Consider the following 20380-nt stretch of genomic DNA (forward strand, 5'->3'; position numbering starts at 1 on the left):
CAAGGAAGGAATCTGAGCACCCTCTAGCCACCCCTTCCAGCTCCCAGACTGTCATACAACCTTAGTAAAAGAGAGGAAAGAGATTTACCTGCTGCTATGGAGGCTGAAGCCTGAAAGTCATGTATAACCTTGGAAGGACTGTAATGGTTTTATCACAGGAATAGCATCTTTTTGAGAGGCAGGAGAGAGAAAAGAGCTGAACCACTCTGCAAATATTAACCAAGCTATTTTGGAGCAATGGCTATTGCCTTTGAAATCTTTCATCATGGGTCTATACTTAGAATTCAGATGAGCCTGGGGGAGGGGGAACAGTGCAGTGTTAATCCCCAGTTGTTTTGAACTTTTCCTGTAAGTAGGTTAGCCACTTTAGAGGAAGCGTTCGATGCTTTGTTTAAGTTCCAGGAGTCTACGTATTTTGTTTTAACCTGTCCTGCATATAGGTTGTCCCATCATTCTGAAGGTGACACTTCTCAGTTCTCTTTCAAACTAGATGTTCTAGAGAGCACTGGCTGTAATCACATTGAGAGACTGATGCTCCATGACAGCTAAAAGTTGGATTGAGTTTCAGGAGCTACTATATATAAAGCTGGGGCGACTTATGTCACCGCACTAATTAAATGCCATCTGGGTAACCACCCAGAACCTTCTGGGTTTTTGAGCCCATCACCCTGTTCAGACCAAGTCAGAGGCCAAGGAAGAGAACATGATGATGGACCTTTTTGAAACTGGCTCCTATTTCTTCTACTTGGACGGGGAAAATGTTACCTTGCAGCCCTTAGAAGTGGCAGAGGGCTCTCCTCTGTATCCAGGGAGTGATGGTACCCTGTCCCCCTGCCAGGACCAAATGCCCCCGGAAGCCGGGAGCGACAGCAGCGGAGAGGAACATGTCCTGGCGCCCCCAGGCCTGCAGCCTCCCCACTGCCCCGGCCAATGCCTGATCTGGGCTTGCAAGACCTGCAAGAGAAAATCTGCCCCCACCGACCGGCGGAAGGCCGCCACCCTGCGCGAGAGGCGGCGGCTCAAGAAAATCAACGAGGCCTTCGAGGCACTGAAGCGACGGACTGTGGCCAACCCCAACCAGAGGCTGCCCAAGGTGGAGATTCTGCGGAGCGCCATTAACTACATCGAGCGGTTGCAGGACCTGCTGCACCGGCTGGATCAGCAGGACAAAATGCAGGAGTTAGGGGTGGACCCCTTCAGCTACAGACCCAAGCAAGAAAATGTAAGCCCAGATGCTGCCGCCGGGGCCGGGGAAAGGACAGGCTGACTAGACGCCTTCCTCGGGGCCTTAACCTCCCCCCGCTCGGTCTCCGTTCCCGTCCCCCTTCCTCGCCCGCCCCTCCCGCCCCCTCTTTAATGAAGCCCCGGTGACCCGTGAACACGGGGTGCCTGCAAGAGGCAGGAAATTCGTACCCGGCCTGAGGAAACAGGGGAGACACCCCCGCCGAGGGCCCCCTAACCCAGCCCCGGAACCCATGCTTCTTGACTAATCTGCTGCCTCGGTTTTCCTGCAGCTTGAGGGTGCGGATTTCCTGCGCACCTGCAGCTCCCAGTGGCCAAGTGTTTCGGATCATTCCAGGGGGCTCGTGATAACCGCCAAGGAAGGTAAAGTGAAAGGGCACAGGGCTACGAGAGAACACCCCGGGAGGGGGCTGGGGAGCGCTCTGGGCGCAGAAAGCATGCTCCGAGCCGAGCGGGAACCGGGATGTGCCCTGCGAGCCGGCGCTCCCAGCGCGGGGACCGCGGCTCGCGCGGGGAGCAGAGCTGCCTTCCTTCCATGGGGAGTATTTTCATGTGTCTGTGTGTTTTCTGCTCCCAGGAGGGACAAGCATTGATTCCTCGGCCTCGAGTAGCCTTCGATGCCTCTCTTCCATCGTGGACAGCATTTCCTCGGAGGAACACAAACTCCCCTGCGTGGAGGAGGTGGTGGAGAAGTAACGCAGTGCTCCGGTCGTTCTCCACGGAGCAGGAAGATCCCACCCCACCCTGCTTCGACTAATCCTTTAGGTCACGTTACGTTAATATTTAGGAAGACAGACCCAGGAGTTTATGATAGGGAAGGAGACATATTCACAAAGAAACTTTCTGGAAACTGCTGTGCACTCTCGGATGAAAAACCCTTTCGGCTTTGGGCTTGTATCTTGGGAACCGCGAGTGGCTTAGATCTAGCGGTTTTACTTTTTGTTTGGTTGGTTTTGTAATATATTTACTTTTATTATGGTGATCCTTTTGTGCCATGTTCAGAAGAAGTTCATTCCTGTTTAAAGCAAAGTGGGAACGTTGCATCTAAATGTTAGTGGTATTGAATGTATTTTTGTAAATAACATTAGTACTTTCATTTTTTATGTAAATCTAAGAAATATATTTTAAATGTGGAGTGACATATTGTATATAAAATGTGAGAGGATCCTGGTATTGTAATATTAAAAGATAAGTTTCTATATGAACAAAAGTTGGTCTAATTTGATTGAACTGAAAAAAATTTATGTTTAGAGGGCATAAATAAAGGTGAACCACATTTTAATTTAGACACCACCGAAACCCATTTATTTGGGTGTCTACCTATGGGTCGACTTAAAAGGACGAAAATGGGTTATTTTCCTGTGTCTGAATTAAAACTGTCCACTTTTCTATCTCATGTAGTTCTAACCACATTTGTGGTTAGAAGTGAAGACCATCCGGAAGGAATCTGTCCTTTTCCTTTTTATCAACATCCCATTTCTCCTTGTTTTAGTTAAAACAGAGAGCCCTTTACCTGCAGATCTGGGTGAGATTTACATTATCAAAATGAACAACTGAATCTTCAATCCAAGAAAGTCTCATCCTTGTAAGAAATAACCACACACACCAAAAAAAAAAAGAAAAAAAAGTCAGCTAATTTTGCCCCAGTTACTTTCCCTCTCTGATTCCACAGGCCCAGCCCTTCCTTACGAAGCATGCATATGGTGAACCAAGGGCTGCCCTGGCCTCTAAGCAAGGTCTCTTGGTCCCAGCCTGGTTTTCTTGAACTAGACTGGTAGTTAGCAGACTGGAATGTCCTCTAGGCCTCTTGTGGTTTGGGTTTGTTTTCCAAATAGAAAGATAAAAGAAGGGGACGACCTGTCTCCTGAGGTGGGGTAGGCGTCTTTGATGGAAGGTTCCTTCCAGAGAGGTAAGGGTTAACTGGCTGAGGGCAAAAGCACAACACACATGAAACCTCTTAGCTGGACTAAACGGCAAAGCCCCAGAGAGGCCTGAAGCCCCAGGAGCTCCTCACAGTGAGGGTTTTACAACGTGTGCCAGGTTTGTTTATCCTGTAACCTCAGGAAGAAACGACCACCAAGGATCGCAGTGGGAAGCAAAGCCTAGGAGGAGGCCAAGTCATTGCTTTGGAATTGCTACTTCTCTCTCATTCTGTAGATGGCACCTTCACTCCCCCTCCTCCCTTAACTGCTTCCTTTCCTCCTTTTCTCCACAGCTACTGCTCAGTTCAAAAATGTGAAAAATCAAATCGAACTCAGCATTCCCTAGCTCAACCTCGCTACCCAGTGCCCCAGCCTGGACCTTGACGCCCACCGCCCAAGTCTCAGATGCCGCCGCAGACCGCGCCCCCTGCAGGCAGGGAGCAGTATCGAGCAGTATCTTGCCCTTTTAGCATTTCAAAAGGCCTCTGCCTGGGTTATAACCGTTGCGGAAACTTCTGGGCGCAGGAATAATTCCAGTTTCTCCTAAAATACTTTTAAAATGTAGAAAGCTACATAGAGGAAGCTGATCTGGACATACGATCCCTCTCAAAAGTGTGAGAGCAGCAGGTGGGAGAGTGAGTGGAGGCAAACTGCTGAACGTCTGTGAGCTGATAACTGGATTGAATCGTCGCGGCTCCTCTCTTTGTCCTGTTTCCTCATTTATATAATTCCAGGGGTTGTGAAGGTTCACTGTGAAGTCTTTAACCAAAATGGGACACAAAATAAACATTAAATGTTAGCTGTTTTTATTTTTCATTAGTAACTAGATTTACCATCAAGAAGCTTTTCTTCCACCAAACTTCCTTCAGGTTAAGTTTTCTAACTTCTTTTCAGGCTCTGACTGAGATCGTATTAATAACAATGAGACCAACAACCAGATAAATAAGTCATTCCTAACACTTTACCTGTTAACTTATATAATCCTACAAAGATATGTGAGAGAAGTCCTGCTGTTATTTCTTATTATGAGAAAAGGATACGTTGGGGGCAGAGAGAGGTTCTTCCTTTTGTTAAGTATAGAGCCAGGATTTTGAGCCAGTCAACAACAATGGCTTCAAACTTCCTCTCTTAATCGTTTATGTATCATGAAAGAGAAACCTTGAGAAAGGAGAAGATACATTTATGGACTGTAGGATAATTTGACTGAATTTGACAACTGTTTTTCAAAAGCTCTTTCTGGAGAGTGATTAGCTAGTAAACTCCAAATTAGAGAACTCATTTAATTAAATGTGGTCAAGCATTGCAAATTACCTAATCTGAATACATGTGAATGAAAATGTCTTGATTGTATATATACCTCTTAATCACACTTTTTATGTATCTATGATTTTTTCTGAGAATCAAGTGATTTCCATATATATATATGGGATATATACATATATTATACATGCACACATACACACACCCCTATATTTTAGAAAATCAGATTCATGCCACAACTAAGATATCACAACCATGCGGGTAAACTCATTTAACTTTATAATAGCACATATATTTATAATAAGATTTGTGTTATAAGCTGCTCAGCAGCAGAATGTTTTTTATCAATTCATGGACTTTACTTTTATTTGGTCTTTGCAAACCAAATCCTCTTTATCTTTCTTAGTTGAGTAACCTGAGAAATTGTTTGGAATAAGTTTGCCCATAGAAAGTCTCTTCATTAAATAGAGCAAATATTTCCCAAAGACTTCATGTGACCTCCACTGCTACAACTGACATGGTAGGCTTCCCAATGAATCCTTGGTGTGTTTGCAATTAAAATGTTTTTATTTGATATTAATGATGATAATCTTGACTAAGGCCAAAGCCAAAACAAACAGGGCTGTGGAAACAGAAAATCAAGATGTTAATAACTCGGTAAAGATCAGCAATTTGAGATTTAAACTGAGCCTCATTTCAGAGGTTATTAAGTATAAAATAACAAGTGATTTTCTCTTATATGTTACCGAAGAAATAATCTGTAGAACATCAAATGTTAGCTTTCTTAAACTAACTTTAATCATCACACCTGGATCATTGAATTTCAAGCCTGACCATAGTGGAAATACCCTTTGTCTAAAGGACTCTTTTTTTTTTTTTTTCATACTCTTTCATATGATTTGGGGGTGGAGGTATGATGCTAAAAATCAGCGATCCCAACTCCTCTTGAGATTGGTAGAGAAGTGTTGGGTTGCTATAGTGACCTTCACCCTTATTAAGACATTTTAAAATTCAAAGTTAGAATTTACCCATCTGTGCTTTTCTCTTAGTAATATTTTATCCCTTTTATTTTTTTCAAAACGTTCCTCCTACAACAACTTATCTGGAAAAAACATTTAAAAAAATTTTAGTTTAAACTTTGAATATCTCATCTCCAAATCTAATGCATTAGTAAATTAGCAATAACATGGCATTTCCTTAAAGAGCCAAGCCATCAAGGCATTTCTCCAACAGACTCCTCCAGCCACTCCCTTAGAGTCAGCAGTGTTACAAAAGATGACCCTCCTTCCTAGAGGTTTCATTCTGAAAAAGCAATTTTTTGTAAGCCTAGTTCAGAGTCAGCCTGTGAGATGGAATGCCTATGCCTATGCTGGAACAAAGATAACGCTGCAAGGACTGCCCACTTTCTCTACTCTCAAGGCTGCTTAAAGTCCTTACTTAGGCCTTTGATCTCTCCTGGGAGTCTTCGAACTAGGCAGAGGCCAATGTCTTCCTCAGCTGTCTTCTCCACAAATTCTTCCAGCAGCTTTGGCAGGTACTAATGTGTTTACTTAGGTGTGCCTGGGTCCCGGAACTAATAGTGGTTTGAAATTGTTTGGCACATTGTTATGTCAAATATAATAAGAAAATTTTAAGAACAACTTCCATTATCCAGGAGTTGATAAGGGTCTCAGGGAGGGCCCGATGTGAATTGAAATGAACCTGTCTTCCTATGTATATTTAATTTCTCCTGCTGAGAGAAACACGGAGAATTTTCAATCATGCAAAATTCCGAGGGTGGGCAACTTTTACTAGAAAAGGAAGCTCTGAGCATTATTTTGCTGGTGTGGTCTGTCCATCAACACTAGGATTGTTGCCATAATGCTCAAACTAAAATAGGCTCTCAAAAAAAAAAAAAAAGTTGATGATTACTTAAAGGTCTTTGCAATTAAAACCTGCTCCTAAGTCTAAATTGTAAGAAAATTAAGTATGTGTTTATTTTGCTTCAGAATGTAAAATAACACAAAAATTTAAAAACCATTATATCTGCTTCATCAGAATCTTGGTGAGCATTTATTTATATGACCCAGCTGGACTGACTTTTCCTCTCATCTTCTGCCTACTGTGATATTTTCCTAGCAGAGTTAGTGGTGGAACATGGAAGACATCCACGTCCCTGGAGAAACAGGGTATAACAGATTGTATTTTCATTCTTTTCTCTGAGAAGCAAAAGCCAATATGGTCTGATTTTGAGAAGAGGCCACCCTCTTCTCTTGAGTAGAGGAGCAATAGAAAAGACCTTTTTTAAAAAGTAAATTTTAACTTTTTTTTTTATACTTCTCTGTTTAATTTTCCCCCCTCAAAAAAAAAAAAAAAAAAACACACACACAAAAAAAAAAAAACACTGTTTTTCTCTGTCTCACTCAGTTTCCCATTTTTCCCTCCCATGGTCTCTCCTGGGAAAAGAACAGGGGAGTTATCTCCTGATTTGGGGGGCCCAGGCTTCTCTGAACACGTTGGCTTCCTACCTTCTTTGTAGCTTGCTTCCCATTTTTTGATCTCTTTCTCCTCTAGCCCCTGACAGAGGTCTCAAAGTTTTGTCTCGGTTTTTAACTTTGGTGCTCTGAGATCCTCTTTTCAGCGCTTAAGTCCCAGGGGTCCTCAACCCTGGACCCTGTTTCCCTCCCCCCCAGCAAGTTCCATTAAGCCGCCGGGCGCTTGTGTTTTCTCGGCTTCTTTAGTTCCACTGGCCCGCGGCACTCTGGTAAATTTGTTTTGAGATCACCTTACCAAAGACAGCCTTAACCTCTGGTTCCTGACAGGGCCTCCTGAGTGACAGCGTCTTCTCAGGCCGGGAGCCGAGGGAAAGCTCCCCGGACCTGCGTTTGCGAGTCGCTGCTCTGGAGCGCTAAGGGCACGCACGGAGCCTGAACTGATTGGAGAAGGAAACAAATGGAATTCACCTCTAGGAGCTCAAGCCCTCCAGAAGGGGTGCCTAGTTTCCAATTCTGTGTGACCTGGGGCAAATGACTTACTCCCCAAGCTTGGCTACCTTCTCTTAACAATGGGTCCAGTGACAGTTGCCAGAGGATTGTTGAAAGTCAAAACTGAGTGCATACATAGCAAGTGTTGGGAACAGTGCTTCCCAAGAGAAAACAAGTCATAATTGTTTGGTTACAAATATCCCATGCTTAACAACTTTGGGGACAAAGGACATAAGGTGCTTTGTGGAAAGAAATCACCTGAAAGGCAAGCCAGAAGCATAACTTCTATCTTCCACTTAAACTTGAAGGAGCAAATTTATTTGTGCCCGAATCTTAAGTTTGTGAACAGGTCTGTGTTAGCTTTGGCCGGTGTGTGACAGTCTGGACTACATAGACAAAGAAAGTGCTTCTGTCGCTGCTGACCAGAACCTGTGGTCCCTGGATGAGAATATCTACCCACTACTGTGCTTCCGAGGCGGCAACGTGCACGCTTTGGAGTGTTTCCACTCCCCTGGATGGGTCCTTTAGGAACTCAATTCTTTTATCTGGTGTGGCCCTGGGTACCTATTCATTTCAAAGACATCTACTTGTTAACAGTTCTAAAAATAAGGTGCAGATGAATTCCCACTGCCCATTGGTATGAAAAGGAGCCAGATTTTCAAGGGCTGGTGGTGGAGGTAGTGTCTTTGTCTTAGAGACCACAGAACTTGGGAAAGGGGACAGTGGCAGGCACATTTGTAGCAAACTTTGGTGACTGACATTATCCTACCCCTGATTTCTGGGGCCTTCACTTTGGAGAGCAGATTTCACCCTGAGAAAGTTAATACTTCTTTGGCCCCTGAAGATGGGGGAATCTGCCTGCCAGGGTTGCTTTCGGGAAATAATTTTAGAAAAATGTAATAGAAAAGAAGGTCTCCTCCGCCCCTGTTAATTTGGAGTCACAACAGTTTACTGGACTCTGTGACCCAAGATCAAGGTGCAAACTCACTTCTTTTAATGAGTCCACAAGCCTGGTCCAAAACCTCAGAAAATTCAAGTCTGTTTGTGTAAATAGACCTTGAAGTAATAGTTTTTTCCCATATATAAAAACTATCCTCCCCCCACCCTCTACCGCAGGTGATTTTGATAGTGAGTGAAGTCAGGGTGGAGGGGGATTGACAAAAGCTGATTAATAGGTTCATTGTCACTTAAATGGAGGCCCTTCCCTCTCGCCTTCTAGCCACGAAGTTTCAAAGACCCTGCTGTGATTGCTTTTCTGTAAGGCTTTTGTCGCCAAAGTGTGTGAAGTTACTCTGGTCGAAGGAGTTGGAAATTTTACACGAGCCAAGAAAGATTGCCCTGCCGGCAGCTGGGACGCATCTGTAACGGTGTTAGTTTGCCTGAAAGCAGAAAATTAGCGACCCCGAAGCCCAGCTTGGCTGTTTAGACTGTCGAAATGACAGGGCGGGGCAGAAAGAGGGAGAAGGGAGACGAGCCCTTGGGAAGGAGTTCATCATCTAAAACCCGGTTTCTTAGAACACAAATCTTAGAGACGCAGTCAGGGTGGATCTTCCGCCTGCTCAGGTCCATCACAGGAGGAGGCGCTCAGCAAACAGGCGCAGAAGCGGGAAAGAGAGCAAGCCGGGTGTGTTCCTGGTCACCTGGCCCTGCTATGCCCACGCCCTTCAGATGAGCAGAGAAAAAACTCAGAGCGAGCTGTTTTTGGAGAAAAGGAACCTCCCAGGTTACCCCCAAATAACACAGAGACTGTTAATGGCAATCTGATGAGAAACAAAACAGATTGAAAAAAAAAATCTAGGGCCACTTCATTATTGAAAGTGCCACTTCAAGTTTTTAGCAACTGTTATTTGGCCTACTGGCTGAGAAAATTCCTGACACAACTAAAGTTCACGAAAAAGAGAAATACCTGAAAATAAAGTTGATCACTCATGTCTCGCATTGGGAAGGCGGGTCCGCGTTTGGTGTCAACTGAAATGGGGAGTTCTATTTACTGATTATCTCTTTAAATGTGAGAGCAATTGTACGAAGTTGGATTTCCTTCGTTCCTTTTGTCTGTGACACCCTCTAAGTGTCCCTTGGTTTAGGTAACCGAAAGAGTGCAAGTAAGCGGACTGGGGCGCCATCACCTCCGCCCCAGCAGAAACGCAGTAAAACCATTAGCGTACAAAGGGGCAGTAAACAGCAAACTGTCTCTAGAGAAAAGGCGGAGGTTTGCCCAGACAGCCCCGGCGGGGGTTGCGGTGGGATATGCTAATAGTGCGGGGCCACAGGGGCCGGCCTCCCTCCCCCAAGAATATATAAAGAGCCCCAACCCCAGCGCGGCAGACCCAGGCCGCCAGGCGTCTGCCCTTGCTAATTACCAGAGACACCGACCAGGGAGCCCGGCCCGGGATTTCCCTGCCCTCAGCGGCGCCAGGCTCCGGTTTCTGCCCTATCTATCTCGCTGCTGTCCAGGCCCACCCCCTGCCTCTCTGCAGACGATGGACATGATGGACGGCTGCCAGTTCTCGCCCTCTGAGTACTTCTACGACGGCTCCTGCATCCCATCCCCCGAGGGCGAGTTCGGGGACGAGTTTGAGCCGCGAGTGGCTGCTTTCGGGGCTCACAAGGCAGACCTGCAAGGCTCAGACGAGGACGAGCACGTGCGAGCACCCACGGGCCACCACCAGGCCGGCCACTGCCTCATGTGGGCCTGCAAAGCATGCAAGAGGAAGTCCACCACCATGGACCGGCGGAAGGCGGCCACCATGCGCGAGCGGAGACGCCTGAAGAAGGTCAACCAGGCTTTCGACACGCTCAAGCGGTGCACCACGACCAACCCTAACCAGAGGCTGCCCAAGGTGGAGATCCTCAGGAATGCCATCCGCTACATTGAGAGCCTGCAGGAGCTGCTAAGGGAACAGGTGGAAAACTACTATAGCCTGCCGGGGCAGAGCTGCTCCGAGCCCACCAGCCCCACCTCCAGCTGCTCCGATGGCATGGTAAGAGAGGCTCTGTACCGGCCAGGACCCAACTTTTACAAAAATCCTTACATCTCATTTAGACCAGGTGTAGCAACCAGATATTCGGTGGTTATTGGTGGATAGCTGGGTGTTGGGGGGCAGCGTGGGGCAGGTACTGGCAGAGAAGAAAGATGCCACATTTAGACAGATGCGGGCACACAGACAGCTGTTGAACAGGATTTTGTCTTGACTTCCTACCTATTCTACGTGCACATTGAAGGAGCAGGGTGTCACTTGAGATAGCTGGCTGTGAATGATCAATCAGATGTTTTCTCCATTACTCAGTTTATTTCCAGTATATACTGCCAGTGGACCTTGACATGCTCTAGCATCTAAAGGCAACTGTCTGAGGCCTCCACGGTCCCACGGTTTGTAACTTAAGGGAGAAACAGAAAGAAACGCCTGCATGGCCCCAGCTCCTACTCTGCTGAGGCCGGGCTGGAAGAGGTTCATGCATTCTTTTCAGACAGCGTTTGCTCCAAGGCTGCCAGGTTTTAATGTGTTTCTGCCTTGGGAAAGTGTTCTCTCTCTGAATTAGTGTGGCTTCCTTCTACTCCAATCCATTTTGCATGGTTAACCCAGTGCACACTGCTGCAGAATTCCACCCGCCCTCTGCTTTCTGCTGCCTCTCTCCTCTTCTCCAAGCACAGAGAATGACCTCACTGCCCTTCCTAAATCAAGGCAATAATGGTGACTGAGAGTGGTCAGTTTATGGAGCTGGTGGGTGAGCACTGCCTCACCCAAGATCGCAGCACCTTTCGCCAAGACCTGAAAACAAACGCCTTCTTCTGTGTCTTTTATTATAGCCTGAATGTAACAGCCCTATCTGGTCCAGAAAGAGCAGCAGTTTTGACAGCGTCTACTGTCCTGATGTACCAAATGGTAAGAACCCATGACTTCAGAGGAGTTTAAAGACCAGTTCACCTTCAGAATTTAGCCTATCAAAGTAGAGTCTGTTCTTCCATGCAGTACTGGGAAGAGAACAGAATGGTTTTTATGGGGGTATTGGCAGGGCAAAATAAACACACATCTTCTGCTCAAAATCCTCCTAACAGATACATCCAGGCACATACACATAGACGTGAGCTTTTGCTTGAAATATTACCCGGTTGCTTCTCCACTCCCCAACTTCATCCCCATGAATTGCTAGATATTTGTTGCAAATTTCTACATCAGGCTTTCTGTGACCACCTGACCTTTGGGTTTCAAAGGAGCTGACCTGCAGTTTAAGCAGCAGCATAAGCAAGGATTTTTTTTTTCTTAATGGTTTTCTCCTTGTGTCCTTAGTATATGCCACGGATAAAAGCTCCTTATCCAGCTTGGATTGTTTATCCAGCATAGTGGATCGGATCACCAACTCGGAGCAACCAGGATTGCCTCTCCAGGATCCAGCCTCTCTCTCCCCGGTTGCCAGCACCGATTCTCAGCCTGCAACTCCAGGGGCCTCTAGTTCCAGGCTCATCTATCATGTGCTATGAACTAAAATTCTAGATCAGTTCTGCCAGAAGGTCTATTACACAGGAAGAAGGAGGCACCAAAAATCCAAAAGCAAGACAACCTGTAAATAAGCATTTCTTTTCTGTTGTAAATTTGTAAATATTATCTTGCCACTTTATAAGAAAGTGTATTTAAAAAGTCACTATTGCAATTTATACTTTCTTTTTTCTTCTTTTCCTTCATCTTTGCTTTAGATATATAGTCCCAATGATATTATTTCTTATACGGGCAGTTCATCAAAAGGTAGTTTGTTGCAATGCTTAACTTATATTTTTTATAAATATTGCTTATCAAAATATTAGCTCTGATATTTAGTGCTTTATTTTTTTCTTTAAAATATTAGAATAGATGTAAATCAGTTATAGGGAGTTTTAAATATATTTAACGGCTTTGCTTTTCTCTTTAATCCTTTGATTTATATTGTGTTAAATAAAATATAACAATACTGCCTAATGGTATATATTTTAACATTTTCTTATAAGAAATACATTTTTAATCTAAGCACAAAATAGTACTTTGTGGATGATTTCAAGATATAAGAGATTTTTGGAAACTCCACCATAAATAAAATTGTTTAAGTGTGGAAATATTTTGGTTTATGATTTTGTTAAAAGAACCCCCTAATGGAACTGGCAGTCATTGATATGGTGTCTTTAAAGTGGGGCTGAAAGTACTGAAACAGTCGGTTTTGTAGATTAATCTAAATAGCATCTCATGGACTCAGTTTAGGTCCTATTGGTGTCACAGATGAAAATACCACATTTCTACTTCAAGCATATTTCAAAGGTGCCTGCTAACTAAAATTTTTCTTTTACCTTAATGTTGTACCATATAACAAAGTTGTGTGTACGTGGAGCAAAGGTAGAAGTTATTCAGGACAATAACAGATTTTTAAACAAAAAGAATGTACAACATTACATCATTATAATATCTACAGTACATTAGAAATCATGAGTTAAGGTGATATATATCTATTTGCCTGAAAATATCTTGATACATTAGTATATTAGTATTGTCAATGAAATATCTAAAGGTATTGAGCTGTTTTTTCCTATCACTAAAGTGCTGGCATAAGAAAATTTACACAGTGTATAGTAAAGTGAAGCAGACTCTAATTACCTTCTTCCTTTTCACAGCCTTTTTTATTTTATTAATTATATTTTATGATTCTGTGTTGTGTGCATGATGGACATGTACCTTTTTGCTCATCACTTAAATCTCCTTTAGAATGAATTGAGATGAAAATACAACAATTAAGTGGAAAATTAGGTAGTCAATCATTGGACTAATTCTCACAAGGTTATTACCTTTGAGAGAGATAAAAAGGAAATATCATTGAAGCATCTGAGTTGGCTGTTCATAGAGAGCAAATAAAGATAATTGTCTTCTCCTCTAATTGGCTCAAAATTTCTAAGAGTTTGCAGTTACATGTATTCATCAGCCAAAGCATATGAGCTCTGCTGGAGTCTGGCAATTGTACTGTTCTCAGGAAGGTTTGCCCTTATTTCTGATGTGATTTTTCTCCTGCTCGTCCAGTCACCAGGGTTAAAAGAATAGACATTACTCCATAAAGAAAAGGAGAGGAGATGGGGTGGGTTCAAACAATACTGTAGCCGCAGTACCTGTTAGCAGCATGCCCTGACATGGGGTGCTGACCTTTAGCACACAGATAAGTCTTCCTTAATCCATGATTTGACAGTGTGAGGATTTGAAGTAGAAAGATTTCAAGAGGGCGTTATAAAGATTCACATATAATTTCAACTTCAGTTTGAGTGATTCACTTTTGTTAGACAGTGTCTCCTACTTTTGTGAAGAAATTGGAAGTTTGTTGTTCCTAGTAGAACTAGAAAAAAAAGGAACTATCTAAGGACTGTTTTTTTAAGAGTTCAATTTTAAAACACATGACCATATTCTGTTGCATTTAATAAAAGTAAGCAGAGAATCTATGTAATTTTTAATTCAAGTGAATAAAAATTAATTTTACTACCAAACCCCAGTTGCTTGCAAATATATTTGATATTCTCAGTTAATATAATAATGCCTCAAAGTATTTAGTCTTTCAGTGCTCTGGATTCAATACAGATAGTGATCAATGTATGATTAAAGACAATACTTCCCATGATAGCTTTGCTTATTAATCTCGTTTCCAGTGGACTAACAGTGAAGGCTGGTGTCTACTCAGTAAACAGCTCAGCCCAACACACATCACATCCAGTCACATATACTTTTTGACAAGGGCCTTTGGGAGTTGGTTACAGTAATCCAGACCCAGAAAAATCTTCCCTTCTCCAACAAAGTAGGGGAGAAGAGCGGAGAAACAGTGATACTGACAAAATATTCAAGTAAGGACAGGATTTTGCCATCTTACAAATTCCTTGGAGTGAACAGGCGGCCTGCCACTAAGACTACATCAGACCCACCTCAGCTGGTGGAAAACATGCCACCAACAGTCAATTTATCAGAAAACAAGGAAAATATTCCCTTTCCCATTTGCAGTCTGATTGGGAGGGGGTTCTCTGGAAGTAAGAGTCAAAAGAGATTCCTTTTTTCTTATGCCTAAGAAATGCAAGTTCACTGGGTTACATGGGAAAACTGAGTCCAGTGAGGTTATGGAAATTGGGAAGTACTATTTGGAAGCAAGCTGCTATATAAATCAAGTTGTCTTGATTGCTCCTACTTTTTTCTCATTTGAAAAATGCAAGTCAGATATAATTATTGGCTCTATTATAGCCCTAAATTCTTCTTTAAGGTGGCATTCCTAATCTGAGAGTGGTATTTCCTGAAATTCTCTATTTGAGGTTACAACAGTTACTAGATTAATGAAGTAATTCAATTCTCTGACTTTCAGAGGTGGTATTTCTGGGAATGGTATTAGAGTACAGCTATTTGTAACTTCAGAAAAGCCCTGCTCAAATGGCAAAGTACCCCTGAAAATATCACCACTGAATATTCCCACACTGTCACAAAAAGCACAGAACATCAAATTTAGTTCTTTAAGAATTCTGGTTTGATTTTCGTGGACTAGTGATTTAATTGTTTAACACAGTAATTTGCTGAGCAAAGGATCTAAAATTTAATGCAAAGTCTAAACTGGGTCTAAAATTATTAACGTATTGCTCTCCTTTTAATTTTACTTGCCACTATGATAGCTTATGATAACACGAATAGTTATCACTAAAATTGTTATAGTATTAAATTCTTATACAAATAATCCATCATAAAGGGAAAGCCAAATCTTACCTCCTTTTATGCTACTTAATTCCCTTCATTACAGATTAAACGAACACTAATGATAACCCAAAACTAAAAATTACTGGGTGTGTATTACTATGCAAATAAAGAAATAGAGGCTTGTGGATTTTAATGTTTTCCCAACATCACTCTATCTGGGCCTCTTCATAGTACATGCTCCAGGGGGCTCAGGTGGAAATCACAAGGCTCCTTATGATCTAGCATGTAAAGTCCCAGAAAATGACATCTATTGCATTCTTCTGGTCAAGAAAGTCACTAAAGCCAACCAAGAATCACCCAGAAGCAAATGAAACTCCACTTTCAATGGATGAAGTAATAATGAGTCTGTGTCCATGTTTAATCTACCATAATGACTAGGATATACTTGCAGTCACAATTTCATGACCCTTCTCCCATTCTACTGACTGTAATCTGGCTCTGCCTCTATTCCTTTCCATCGTCATTACAGCCTTCAAAATAATTAGACTGTTCCAACCCTGGGCAAGCTTATCCTCCAGCCCTGATGTCTTCCCTGATCTTTAGACCTGTATATCCAACTACATATCCAACTGATCTTTAGATTCTTAATATCTCTTGAGTGTCTCAATGTTAACTCCAGGTAAACATTCCAAATGAAGCTCATGCTGTTCTACTCTCTCTCTCTCTGCATCTTAACCTGGTGTCCTGTCAGTGGGGATTCTCTCAGTGAATGATAGATATCACCAGTTATACAAACATGAAACTTGGACATACTCCTGATATTTCAATCTCCCTTACCTCTAGTCTAATTCATTACAAAATCCTACAAAATTATTCTCCTTAAGTACCTCTCAAATCTCTGCCCTCAATCCAAACTACGGCTATCTTGATTCAGGAATATAAGACCTTAACCTGTCCCCCATAACTTCCCTGGATCCCTCATTTCTGGAGACAGCATCCAAGTCTGGTCTTGGAGACTGTCCCTTTCCTCTCCTCAGGCCACGCAGTTCAGGTGGGATTGATTGTACCTCATGAGTCTGACCATGAGTGTGTCCTCTTCCTTGGCTATATGATTATTTCATGAATGGATATGTGACCAAGTTGTTCAGTAAGTGTCAGTCCTGGAATATTTGCTGGAACTATAGAGGGAAAGTTCTATTTTTGCTAGGGCAATAAAATGAGAGTTTTTTCCTCTAGGCTGAAGCTGCCATGGCACTCCAGGAGAGGAGATCCTGCCTAAAAATAAAGTCAAGACAATAGAAATCAGACCTATGATGTAGAGTGATATACTCCTGAAAGCATCATTAAATATATGGATTGTAATATGCCTGAATATCTGCTGGTGATCATGCTTTAAAAGTTTGTTGCCAACAAAGATCTTTTTTAAAAAAAAAAAAAGTATGAGTAGGAGCTTTGTTAACTGAAACAAAGAATCTCACATAACGTCATTCTTTGATCTTTGACTACATACTGCAGTCTTGGAAGAAAAGCTATGACAAGCCTAAGATAGTATATCAAAAAGAAGAGACATCATTTTGATGACAAAGATCCATTTAGTCAAAGCTGTGGTTTTTTCAGGAGTCATATAGAGATGTGAATTGGACCATAAAGAAGGCTGAGCACTGAACAATTGATGCTTTCAAACAGGTGCTGGAGAAGACTCTTGAGAGTCCCTTGGACTGCAAGGAGATCAAACCAGTCAATCCTAAAAGGAAATCAACTCTGAGTATTCACTAGAAGGAGGACTAATGCTGAAGCTTAAACTCCAATACTTTGGCCACCAGATGCAAAGAGCTAACTCACTGGAAAAGACCCTGACGCTGGGAAAGATTGAGGGTAGGAGGAGAAGGGGGCCACAAAGGATGAGATGGTTGGATGGCATCATCGGCTTAATGGACATGAGTTTGAGCAAACTCCAGGAGATTGTAAAGTACAGAGAAGCCTGAGTGACTGAACAACAACATACTACAGCCAGAGCAACCATCTCAGAATATTCATCCGATCATGCCCACCATCCCCCTTCCCCTCCCAGCTTACTGAATGTAGGATTTGCACAGAACATGCATGTTAACATGACCCTCAAGCTCGCGTGTGTCCATATTCTATCTAGCACTCTAGCATTACCTCTTTCTGGTCAACTCCTTGCTCTCTCCACTCCAGCCACACAGAAGACTTCTCAGTCAGGACATGCCCTCTTGCCAAAGCCACGCTGCACACTCTGTCTGCATGCTCCTCTCACTTCTAGTCCATTCCCACTCCTTTCAGATCTCAACTCAGGCATCAAGTCTAAGCAAGATCATCATGAATTCTTTCACAGGATTGAGTCCTCTTACTCTATGATCTCAAAATGCTATATACCTCTTCTCGGTCACATGTCTCAGAACTGCAATTGTACATTAATTTCTATGACTACTAACATTTGTTTCTTCCACCTTAAGAGCAAGGACCTGTTGCTGCTCAGCCCTGGACTATATGAGAAATGATGTTGCTGAAGGTTTTGTTGCTGTGCAATGCATCCTTAATTTTCGAACTCTCTTTGGAATTCCTTGACATTATTTTTTATTTTTCTGCTGTTCTCTTAATTTTCTGTTTTATATCAGTTTCTTATACCGACCTCTCTTATGCTGGCCACTCTTCAGATATTTATTTCTTATGGGTCTATTGTGTGTCCTCTTTTCTTTTGGTTCACTGTGGACCTTTCCTTCCTACCTGTTCTTATGGTAGAGATGCTTCTACAATTGCTTCAGTCATTCATCTCCTAAGGGAAGCTGCCCCACATGCATCCTGCTTGGCCTGGTTATCCTTATTACTGTTAGTCAGGGATGTGGATCTTACGTGAGGGCAATCAAGCAAAAGACTGACCAGCATTTATAAGTGCATGGCTTGACCTCAATACTGCGCTGAGACAAACAAATACTTACTGTCCTGAGTTCAGACAAAGAAAGAAAAAGAAACTGAAAGTGAAGTTGCTCAGTTGTGTCCAACTCTTTGTGACCCCATGGACTGTAGCCTACCAGGTTCTTCCAGCCATTGGATTTTCCATGCAAGAATACTGGAGTGGGTTGCCATTGCCTTCTCCAGGGGATCTTCCCAACCCAGGGATTGAACCCAGGTCTCCCGAACTGTAGGCGAGACGCTTTACCATCTAAGCCACCATTTAATAGTGGGAACTAAATTGAAAGGTCATGATGTTGATGGGACTGGAGAGTTTGTAAGAGGCCGTACTCAGGCTGAAATTACGAGACAATCTGACTTAAGTAAACCAAAGAAGCCAAGTGATAGTGGGATACAGCGAATTCAGAAACAGAGGAGAGAACAGCACCCACTATGTCCCACTATTTCTGATCTTCATGAGGCCTGGACAAGAGTTGAAGTTGATTCCCACCTAATTAGCTGAGGGGACTTAAGTAAGTTACTTAGATTCTCAAAAACTGTTTACTCACTTATAAGTGAAGTCACTCAGTCATGTCTGACTCTTTGCAACCCCATGGACTGCAGCCCACCAGGCTCCTCCATCCATGGGATTTCCCAGGCAAGAATACTGGAGTGGGTTGCCATTTCCTTCTCCAGGGGATCTTCCCAACCCAGGGATCGAACCCGGGCCTCCCACATTGTAGGCAGATGCTTTTACCATCTGAGACACCAGGGAAGTCCCATACTCACTTATAGATGTGGATAATAATAGAATAAATCACAAGAATTTTGTGAGAATTACATGACATAAGGCATCAAATGGAGTAAGAAATGGCAACCCACTCACTATCCAAGCCAGGAAAATTCAATGGACTGAGGAGCCAGGTGGGCTACAGTCCATGGGACTGCAAAAAGTTGGACACAACTGAGTGACTGGAAAAGATTGAAGGCAGGAGAAGGAGACGACAGAGCATGAGACGGTTGGATGGCATCATCGACTCAATGACATCAGTTTGACCAAGCTCCAGGAGTTGTTGAAGGACAGGGAAGCCTGGTGTGCTACAACCCATGGGGTCACAAAAAATCAGCAACTGAAATTAACTGAGCAACTGACCATGCAAAAGGCACACAACATACTTAGTTTAGTGCCTAATATATAACACAAATTCAAAAAATGGTAATAAAAGAAAAGTACAATGATTGAGACTTAGGATGAAGACACATATATGCTTAATGTGGCGATCTTCAAAATTATCTTGATTCCAGAAAAGTCCTCCTGCTCTAGTGACCATTGACTCAAGTGAAAGTCACTCAGTTGTGCCCGACTCTTTCAACTCCATACAGTCCATGGAATTCTCCAGGTGAGAACACGTAGTGGGTAGCCTGTCCCTTCTCCAGGGAATCTTCCCAATCGAGGGTTCAAACCCAGGTTTCCCACATTGCAGGTGTATTCTTAACCAGCTGAGACACTAGCCATCATAGTCAATAAGAGTCCAAAATTCAATACTTGGATGCACTCTCAAAAAAAAAAAACCAGAATGATCTCTGTTCGTTTCCAAGACAAACTATTCAATATCACACTAATCCAAGTCTATGACCCAACCAGTAATGTTGAAGAAGCTGAAGTTGAACAGTTCTATGAAGAACTTAAGACATTCTAGAAGTGACACCGAAAAAAGATGTCCTTTTCATTATAGGGGACTGGAATGCAAAAGTAGGAAGTCAAGAGGTACCTGGAGTAACAGGCAAATTTGGCCTTGGAGTACAAAATGAAGCAGGGCAAAGCTAACAAAGTTTTGCCAGGAGAATGCACTGGTCATAGCAAACACCCTCTTGCAACAAAACAAGAGAAGACTCTACATGTGGACATCACCAGATGGTCAACACCAAAATCAGATTGATTACTTTCTTTACTGCCAAAGATGGAGAAGCTCTATACAGTCAGCAAAAACAAGACTGGAAGATGACTGTGGCTCAGATCATAAACTCCTTATTGCCAAATTCAGACTTAAATTGAAGAAAGTGGGGGCAACCACTAGACCATTCAGGTAGGACCTAAATCATATCCCTTATGATTATAGAGTGGAAGTGACAAATAGATTCAAGGGATTAGATCTGATACGAGTGCCTGAAGAACTATGGACGGAGGTTCCTGACACTATATAGGAGGCAGTGATCAAGACCATCCCCAAGAAAAAGAAATTCAAAAGGGCAAAATGGTTGTCTGAGGAGGCCTTACATATAGCTGAGAAAAGAAGAGAAGTGAAAGCCAAAGGAGAAAAGGAAAGGTATACCCATTTGAATGCAGAGTTCCAAAGAAGAGCAAGGAGGGATAAGAAAGCCTTCCTCAATGATAAATGCAAAGAAATAG

The 20380-nt window shown here is 42.9% G+C and overlaps 2 protein-coding genes across 2 annotated transcripts; both read left to right on the top strand.

Annotated features, from left to right (window-relative positions):
* Nucleotides 1–703: 703 nt before the first annotated feature.
* MYF6 (myogenic factor 6) lies at nucleotides 704–2458 on the top strand. Its single transcript, XM_061122032.1, has 3 exons — nucleotides 704–1222; nucleotides 1515–1605; nucleotides 1820–2458. The coding sequence occupies exons 1-3, from the start codon at nucleotides 704–706 to the stop codon at nucleotides 1936–1938; spliced, it is 729 nt and encodes a 242-aa protein (XP_060978015.1). The 3' UTR covers nucleotides 1939–2458.
* Nucleotides 2459–9867: 7409 nt separating this feature from the next.
* On the top strand, nucleotides 9868–11867 carry MYF5 (myogenic factor 5). Its single transcript, XM_061122046.1, has 3 exons — nucleotides 9868–10368; nucleotides 11196–11271; nucleotides 11677–11867. The coding sequence occupies exons 1-3, from the start codon at nucleotides 9868–9870 to the stop codon at nucleotides 11865–11867; spliced, it is 768 nt and encodes a 255-aa protein (XP_060978029.1).
* Nucleotides 11868–20380: the final 8513 nt, after the last annotated feature.

This window comes from Dama dama, chromosome 3 (genome assembly GCF_033118175.1).
Source record: "Dama dama isolate Ldn47 chromosome 3, ASM3311817v1, whole genome shotgun sequence".
Taxonomy (NCBI): Eukaryota; Metazoa; Chordata; class Mammalia; order Artiodactyla; family Cervidae; genus Dama; species Dama dama.